The sequence below is a fragment of the Diceros bicornis genome, chromosome 13 (assembly GCF_020826845.1).
Source record: "Diceros bicornis minor isolate mBicDic1 chromosome 13, mDicBic1.mat.cur, whole genome shotgun sequence".
NCBI lineage: Eukaryota > Metazoa > Chordata > Mammalia > Perissodactyla > Rhinocerotidae > Diceros > Diceros bicornis.
In genome coordinates this window covers 37,551,632-37,560,676 of record NC_080752.1, presented here as the reverse complement: position 1 = coordinate 37,560,676, position 9,045 = coordinate 37,551,632, and the positions used below count along the sequence as shown (strand labels likewise).

Below are 9,045 nucleotides of genomic sequence, written 5' to 3'. Positions count from 1 at the left end.
AGAGTCACCACGGGCTAACGTCTGTTGCCAATCTTCTTCTCTTTTTTTTCCCTCCCCAAAGCCCCAGTACGTAGTTGTATATTCTAGTTGTAGGTCCTTCTAGTTCTTCTATGTGAGCTGCCGCCACAGCATGGCTACTGACAGACCAGTGGTGTGTTTCTGCACACAGGACTGAAACCAGGCTGCCAATTTTGGCCAATGGATACATTCCTGTATTTTCAATTTAAAGCATAACCTGTAGGAGACACTAGATGAACACATGCTTTGCAGGTTGATGTTTTGGATAAAACTTTGGGTATCTCTTGATTATTTTAGGAAGATTAGTACAGAGGTCAGAAAACAGTCTCTGAAATCTGCTTTATAGCTGTGTTGTGAGGATTAAATAGGATGATACTTGTAAAACTTTTGTCCAAGTACCTAACACATAATAATCACTGAATAACTGTAGCTATAATTATTAGTTAATAAAGAGTATGTTATACATGGGGATGGCAGATTAAGGGGCTACTTGGGTGATATAATCTGCCCTCTTGGAGGTAAGGGCTCCGTGGTCCAGTAAATTCCTCTCTAGCGCTCATTAGCAGTGTGACTTGGGGCGCATCCCCTGGCCTCTCTGGCCTCAATGTTCTCATCTGTAAAGTGAATAAAATCCAAATCTCAAAGTTTGCCCTGAAGCTTAAATGTGTAATACTCCTAAGGGCTCACTACACATTGATTCTCTTCTTTCCTCCCAACCTAATGGCGGAGACATCGAACAGCCCATCATTCAACCCAATAACCCCAGGAAACCAGAGGGGACCAGGGCGACGAGGGCGAGTCACTTATGGCCGGTGCGCCGCGTATCGAAGGCGAATGGGTCGCGGAGCGAGGAGCCGTCGCTCAGCTTCCCCTAGTCACGCCCCACAGCCGACTCTGGAGACTAGGCCCCCGCGGGGTCCGCAGAAGCCCGGCGATCACCCTGCCAACACCGCCTTCCGGTCCGCTCTGCCCGCCCCACTTCCGGCTCCGGCGTCGCGCGTCATCGCCGGGCGACCGGCAGCGGGTTTCCGGGCGGGGCCGTGCGGGCGGTCGCGGGCGGTCCCGGGCGGAGGGCGGGGGTCGCGGGGCCGCAGCTCGGGGTCGGCGCCTGCAGCTGGGCGCGGCGCAGCCATGGAGGGTGGAGGGCGGCCGTCGCTGGGCCAGGTCCTCCTCCTGGGCACCAGCTCCGTGGTCACCGCCGTCCTGTACTCCGTGTACCGGCAGAAGGCCCAGGTCGCCCGGGAGCTCAAGGTCAGTGCTGCAGCCGGCCTAGCCGCCGGCTCGTCTCTGCCCGGGGGCCGGCGAGCCCACGGTTCGCCTTGGGCCGCCCCGCCGTGGGGAAGTATCCGGAAGACGAAACGGGCTCTGCGGGGAGCTGGGATCAGGATTCGGGTCTCCAGAAAACGACTGCACGGTCCCTTTCCTTCTAAGCCCCTCTCCTTCCTCAGAGTGAATCTTGACGTCATTACTTTATTGGGCGAATGTCTACTGACACCTGCTGTGCTCCAGGCTCCGAGGACACCGCATGGAAGCCCCTGCCCTCCTGGAGACTCCGTTCTCGTACAGCCAGGCGGACAGGGAGCGAGTAAATCAGATGGTGTGGTAGGGGGATCAGTACTACAGAGCGATGCAGGGAAGAGAGGAAATGCAGTGCTGGAGAAAGGGAGGTTTGCTGTTTTAAATAAGGTGACGTTTGAGCAGAACCCGGGAGGTGAGGGAAGCCATGCAGATGTCGGGGGAAGAGCAGTGCAGAGAGGGAACAGCAAGTGCAGAAACCCTAGACTTTACCCATTTACCTCACCCCCCAGCTCCTTGCTTCTACACTCTTCCTTTTTATAGCAGAGTTATTTTTAAAGTAACACTCTCTTTCTTGCTTCTTTACTTTTTTTTTTTTTTTTTGCTGACGAAGATTAGCCCTGATCCAACATTGTTGCCGGTCTTCCTCTGCTTTGTATGTGGGACGATGCCACAACATTGACCAGTGATGTAGGTCTGCACCGGGGATCTGAACTCAGGAACCCAGGCTGCTGGAGCAGAGCGTGCAGAACTTGAACCACTTGGGGCCAGGCCCCCTCTTGCTTCTTTATAGCTTACACAGCACATTTCCATCTTGTTATTTTCTCTTCACAATAATTTTTTGAGATAGATAAAATGACAGTTACTCCAGATTGTAAGCCAGGAAGTTGACATTCAGAGGAAAGTTCTTACAGCTAGTCAGGTTGGAACTTAAACTTAGATCTTCTGATTCCAAGTGTAGGATTTTTTTCTGATTGACCACATGGCTTTGTTGTGAATGTCTGGCTGGCCCAGGAGAGGTGGACCTCTTTAGGTCAGAGACAGAGTCTTATTTATCCTTCTTCGTCCCTTCTGGGTTCTAACTCAGTGCCTGACAAGTGGTAGATGCTCAATAAATTGTGGGTTCATTTTGGCTGAAATTTCACAACACAACAGTTAGGGCTTAATTTGACATTTATTTGAAAGAAGGATTCCTAAACCTGACTAACTTCATCATCATCAGATCTTTTTTTAGTAAGGGCTTAGAAACGTGTGTGAGATGCCTGCTGTGAGAGGAGTTTTGGAATCTGGAATGAACCAGGTTACCAAGCAGTTGAATTTGTGGTGTGAATGGCATCTTAGTGAGATTCCAGTTGTTTGCCTGATTAAATAACCAAGTTACTCCCGAAGTGATTGGCTATGAGTCTAACTGACATTTCACTTTCTGCTTCTGAAAGTCAGAAATCAAGTTGGCATCAAGTTGGCTGGATGTATGAACTCCCCACGACCCATCTTTGGGTGATCTTAAAAGCTTTGCCAATTAGTTCATAAATGAGGCTGAAATAGCCCCTTCCTGGAAACAGAGTTGGGACTCCTAATATTTTAGATTCTCTTTTCTTGGTCAGATTACAAAACTTCCAGAGCAGAGTTTGTGACTTATCCTTGTGTATCTTTCACAGTGATGGGAATGCATGTTTTTTGCGTACCTGTTATGTGCCAGCCCTTGGGCTGGATTCTTGCACATCTTAAGGTTCATTTAATCCATATGGAAATCCTGTGAGATTGTTTTCCCCATCTGTTACAGTTTTGGAAACTGAGACTCAGTTAACTTAAGTGGTCAGAGTCATAATAGATGCATTGACACTTAATTCAAACCCAGGTCTTTCTGACCATATTCCTCCTCCCTTCCTTTAAAAAATTCTAACAGGCTGTCCTGTGGTGGGTACTTTAATGGGTGGGTGACTTTGGGCAAATCACTTCACCTGTTGGAGCCTCAGTTTCCTTATCTGTAATTGGGGCTAATAGTGTCTACCATATAGGGGTGGTGTGAGCATTAAATGGGTGGGTTTATTTATTTATTTTTTGTGAGGAAGATCAGCCCTGAGCTAACGTCTGCCAATCCTCCTCTTTTTTTTTTTTTTTGTGCTAAGGAAGATTGGCCCTGAGCTAACATCCGTGCCCATCTTCCTCCACTTTATATGGGATGCCACCACAGCATGGCCTGACAAGCAGTGCATTGGTGTGCGCTCGGGGTCCGAACCTGGGAAGTCCGGGCCGCCGAAGCGGAACACGTGCCCTTAACTGCTTGCGCCACCGGGCGGCCCCGGTTTATGCATGTAAAGTGCTTAGCATAGTGCCTGGTATGTGGTATATCTAAGTGCTTGTTTATTCACTAATTTGCTCATCCAGTACAGAGTGCCTGCTGTGTGTCAGGCACTGTTCTCAGCACTAGAGGGCAGCAGTGAACAAGGCTAACAAGTTCTAGCCCTCCTGGGGAGAGCCGGCCTGATGGCCTAGCAGTTCAAGTTCAGCTCGCTCTGCTTTGGTGGCCTAGGTTCGGCTCCCACGTGCAGAACCACACCACTCATCTGTCAGTAGCCATGCTGTGGCAGCGGCTCACGTAGAAGAACTAGAAGGACCTACAGCTAGAATATGGAACCATGTACTGGGGCTTTGGGGAGGGGGAAAAAAGAAAAGAGGAAGATTGGCAACAGATGTTAGCTCAGGGTGAATCTTTCCCTGCAGGAAAAACAAAAAAAAGGTCCTAGCCCCCTAGAGTTTAATAGTTGAGTGGAGGGAGACAGATAATAAAGCAATAAATAAACCGTTTGTTGTTATTGCTGTTATTTTTATTATCTTCACAGTGTAGGTGGTTAATAAATTTTTATTGACCTTGTTCCTCTCATTTACTGTGTAGCAGTAGCTTAAACTTAGAGTGACCTTAATATGTATCCAGACCCTCATCCCCTCTTTAGAGGTTACTTATCTGGCATCCTTAAGGTTTGTTGATGGGAATACCCTGAAAGCAGGAACTGTCCTTCCTTCGTCCCTGAATCCCTAGCACCCAGCACAGTGCCTGGCACATGGATGCTCAGGAAATGTTCATTGATTTTATTCATGTTCTCTCATTTTTGAGGCAGTAGTAACAGGCTTGGTTGGTTCCCAAGCAGAGCAGGTTGGAAACTATGAATTGGGAGGGATGGGAGAACTGGGGATTGTTAGCGGAAGATGGCAGCAGAAATAACCTCGCTCACCTGATTACGAGAGGGAGGAAAGGCAGACTGAAAAGTAGAAGAAAAGTGTTTGGCACTGGTTAACAGAGTCTTGCCCTGTAAAGCAAAGGCACCCCTGTATCATAATGTATGATGCAGCGCATGAATTGATAGAGCCATGGTGATGGTAATGCCTACCATCTCCCGGGCCCCTACCAGGTACTAGGCACTAGTTTAGATGCTTTCCTCATAAGCCCTTTGGACGCACGGTTCTGTGTTGTCAAGAAGAGATTAAATTTATGTTCAGCCTATGGTATACAGAGTACCTTTTATATTTTCATTAAAAAAAGTTAAAATGAAAAGGGTGTCTGTTTAGGTTAACTGGAGGAAGAATGTACGTGTGGCACCCCCCTTCTGCAGATGGCAGAGAGCGAGGCACTGCCCCCTGCCTGTTTATGTCAGAACTTCGGGGACACAGCTTTGGAATCTGATTCTCCGTAGTAGCCTTCAGGAAAACCTGCCTGATTTCCTAATTCTCTCAACGTGAAACAAGTCAATCGTCTTTTCATTTTTTGTCCTTTAAGTTTGATGGAGCGTGTCAGTATTCAACAGTCAATTGAATGTGTTGTTTGCCTTTAGGGAGCTAAAAGAATCCACTTGGGTGAAGACTTGAAGAGTATCCTTTCAGAAGCTCCAGGAAAATGTGTGCCTTATGCTGTTATTGAAGGTATGTTTATGTATTGGTAAAATGAAAAAGAACTCCCTTCTTCCAAAAATTTGATAAAGATCTACTGGGCTGATGTTAAGGGGCTTTTGTAGCCTTGGGGCAGTTGCCCAGAACTTGGACTTCGGGGTCAGAAAGACCTGGGTTATTGCTGTGTGATCTCGGGGAAATTACCCAAGCTTTCTTAACCTCCATTGCCCCATCTCTAAAATAATTCCTACCCTACAGGGTTGTTGTAAAACTTAAATGATGTGATCCAGGTAAAGTGCTTAGCAGAGTATCCAGAAAACATAACTTATGGTGATAATGCTTTCATCATTTTGATTGATTAAGCTAACTCAAACTAAAAACAAAATTTAAATTAGCTTAAAGGAAAGGTTAGAACAATTCTTCAGAAATAAAATAATTTGTTTCTATTTAGGAGCTGTTCGATCTGTTAAAGAAACGCTAAACAGCCAGTTTGTAGAAAATTGCAAGGGGGTAATTCAGCGGCTGACACTGCAGGAGCACAAGATGGTGTGGAATCGAACAACCCACCTTTGGTACGGATCCTTTTTCTGCTGGCCAACAGCCTTTCGGTTGGTCAGTTCAAATGTTGGTGTCCGGGTACTGTTTCCATGTCTTCAGCTTCTCCTGAGACAGGGCGTAGACCGGTTTCTTAATGCCGATAATATTCTTGTGTGTGGTCTGAGGACCTCTTACATCGGAATCACCCAGGCATCTTGTTCAACTGCAGCTTCCTGGGCTCCCTTCCAGACTTACTGAACCAGAATTTCCAGGATGTTGGCCCAGAAGCTGCTGACATGCACACTAAAGTTTGAGAACCACTGATTTATGGCATGGATTATTGATTTCAGTATTTGTTAAAATAATTTTGTGCCATTACCTGGAGTACCATTTTTCCAACTGATCCTTGTGGGGTTTTGTTTTGGATTTTTATTTTATTTTATTTTTTATTCTAGTGAGAATACTTAACATGAGAACCACCCTTTTAAGAAATTTTTAAGTGCAGTAATACAGTATTGTTAACAATAGGCACAAAGTTGTTCAGCAGATCTCTAGAATTTATTCATCTTGTATAACTGAAACTTTATACCCATTGAACGGCAACCCCCATTTTCCTCTCCCCCCAGCCCTTGCAACCACCATTCTACTCTCTGTTTCTAGGAGTTTGACTGTTTTATTTTAGATACCTCATATAAGTGGAATCATGTAATACTTGTCCTTCTGTCACTGGCTTAGTTCACCTAGCATAACGTCCTCCAGGTTCATCCATGTTGTTGTTGCATATGGCAGGATTTCCTTCTTCTTTAAGGCTGACTAATATTCCATTGTATGGATATGCCACATTTTCTTTATCCATTTATCCGTTGAAGGATGTTTAGATTGTTTCCACTCTTAGCTATTGTGAGTAACGCTGCAGTGAACAAAGGAGTGCAGATAGCTCTTTGAAATCCTGATTTCAGTTCTTTTGGATACATACCTAGAAGTGGGATTGCTGGATTGTTTGGTAGTTCTATTTTTAATTTTTTGAGGAATTGGATATTTGTTTTAAAGTGACAAAGAGAAATAAGTGGGAGAGGTGAACTGTGATGGTATTTGTTGCCCACTGATATCGCCTGAGAACCTGAAAAATTGAGCTGCCCTATTGGGAGGTGCTTGGATAATAGTGATTTCTGTTGTACTTTTACAGTTACTTCACACTTTATCCTGTCCCCTTGGCATTTAGGAGATCTCTGTCCCTGCCTGGTGTGAGGTATTTGCTATCCTTTGTTTTATCTTGAGTTCTCTTACTGTTTTAGGAATGACTGTTCAAAGATCATTCACCAGAGGACTAACACGGTGCCCTTTGACCTGGTGCCACACGAGGACGGCGTAGATGTGGCTGTGCGAGTGCTGAAGCCCCTGGACTCGCTGGACCTGGGCCTGGAGACTGTGTACGAGAAGTTCCACCCCTCCGTCCAGTCCTTCACGGATGTCATCGGCCACTACATCAGCGGTGAGCGGCCCAAAGGCATCCAGGAGACGGAGGAGATGCTGAAGGTCGGGGCCACCATCACGGGGGTGGGTGAGTTGGTCCTGGACAACAGCTCCTTCCGCCTGCAGCCGCCCAAGCAGGGCATGCAGTACTACCTGAGCAGCCAGGACTTCGACAGCCTGCTGCAGAGGCAGGAGTCGAGCGCCAGACTCTGGAAGGTGCTGACGCTGGTGTTCGGCTTTGCCACATGTGCCGCCCTCTTCTTCATCCTCCGAAAGCAGTACCTGCAGCGGCAGGAGCGACTGCGCCTCAAGCAGCTGGAGGAGGAGTTCCGGGAGCACGAGGCGCAGCTGCTGAGCCGAGCCAAGCCCGAGGACAGGGAGAGTCTGAAGAGCGCCTGCGTCGTGTGTCTGAGCAACTTCAAGTCTTGCGTCTTCCTGGAGTGTGGGCATGTCTGTTCCTGTGCTGAGTGCTACCGCGCCTTGCCGGAGCCCAAGAAGTGCCCCATCTGCAGACAGCAGATCACCCGGGTGATTCCCTTGTACAACAGCTAACGGTCTGGACGCCCCACAGTTAGACAGGGGAGGACCCCCCTTTCAGGGATTTTTATCTCGAGGCCTTTAGAAGAGCAGTGGTGGGGCAGCTGTTCCCTCCAGGTGTGGTTGTGTGATGGAGGGAGGGAGGTGGGGAACTATCCCGATCTCACACGTCCAGCAACAGGACGTTGCCTCTCCAACGTGAGAGGGGACCCTTTCCACCACAGCGTGAGAATCATAGCCCCACCCTGGGGTGGGTGTGTTGGCACGGCGTCCCTTCCCAGCAACCAGCCCAGTGTGTGTGACTGAGAACACCTCATTGCTTAAGTGCCAAAGCCAATGACCTTCAGCTCTTCTGCTTCTGTGTCTTCTGGTCCTTTCTGGTGAATTGTTGATTCCTGTGGACTTGAGCCTTGAATGACTCAGCCAGAGGGGAGGCAGAATTGGGCTCTGAGTGTGGTGTATGCCTCTCAGAGCTGCCTCTGAAGAGACTCTATCATAGTCTTTCTTCCTTTTGCTTACACCCCAGGAAAAAATTGTCAGGCTAGACATGTCACTTGTGTCCCTGTCCCCTCACCTCCTTGCCTCCTAAATGTGTACGTATGTATGTTGGGACAAAAGAAAGTGGAATCCAGCATCTGCCTTCCACCTAAAAGGATGGAACTCTGGTCAGCAGAAGGGAGAATGGTCACTTGAAGGGACAATTGGAATGGTGGTCATTCAGCAGTCCCCAGCAGTGGTCAAGACAGGGCAGCTTGGCTGCAGCCCTCCTGGTGTCTCCACTGACCCTGGCACGCCTCTGGCCCTGATTTGGACCTCCTGAGGCCTGAGAGGGCTGGGGGGGGGGCTCTGGTTTTCCCTGCCTGAGATGAGCTGGAAAGGCCTCACCACCCGAAGGAAGTGATAAGGATACTAAGGACGCTGCTGCCCCAGCCTCCTGCCTTTCTCAGCTTCTCACCAAGAAACACTAGCCAGCCAGCATCCTAGCACAGAGCCTTTTCCAGGCTCCCTCCCCGTCCTTTGAAAGTTAACATCCCATGGGTGTAGTCACGTTGCCCTTCCCACATTACTGTCCCCCGCCCCCTTGAGTTTGTGGGTGAAAGAGAAGTGCGGGAGCCTCTCTCACCACCTCTGAGCAGTCCAAGGTCCTGTACACAGCTCTTTCTTGTTTCCTTTCCTGGGCTTTGACTATTCATCCCCCGCTCCTCCTTTGTGCAGGGGAGGTGGGGGTGCTCTCAGGGGCTGACACCAGCTCTATGCAGTGTCCGGTGTGGACAGCACAAATTAAACAGTTATAAGCAA

General features: G+C 48.3%; 1 protein-coding gene across 1 annotated transcript; it reads left to right on the top strand.

The window, feature by feature from the left end:
* The first annotated feature begins 1,125 nt into the window (after positions 1 to 1,125).
* On the top strand, positions 1,126 to 9,045 carry MUL1 (mitochondrial E3 ubiquitin protein ligase 1). The gene is made up of 4 exons (XM_058553083.1): positions 1,126 to 1,269; positions 5,145 to 5,232; positions 5,651 to 5,771; positions 7,032 to 9,045. The coding sequence occupies exons 1-4, from the start codon at positions 1,150 to 1,152 to the stop codon at positions 7,759 to 7,761; spliced, it is 1,059 nt and encodes a 352-aa protein (XP_058409066.1). The 5' UTR covers positions 1,126 to 1,149; the 3' UTR covers positions 7,762 to 9,045.

Excerpts from the sequence above, each read along its gene's own strand:
- MUL1 (XM_058553083.1), top strand. The coding sequence starts at position 1,150 with ATGGAGGGTGGAGGGCGGCCGTCGCTGGGCCAGGTCCTCCTCCTGGGC. Across the intron at positions 5,233-5,650 it reads GCCTTATGCTGTTATTGAAG|GAGCTGTTCGATCTGTTAAA; the intron begins GTATGTTTATGT and ends GTTTCTATTTAG. Across the intron at positions 5,772-7,031 it reads AATCGAACAACCCACCTTTG|GAATGACTGTTCAAAGATCA; the intron begins GTACGGATCCTT and ends TTACTGTTTTAG.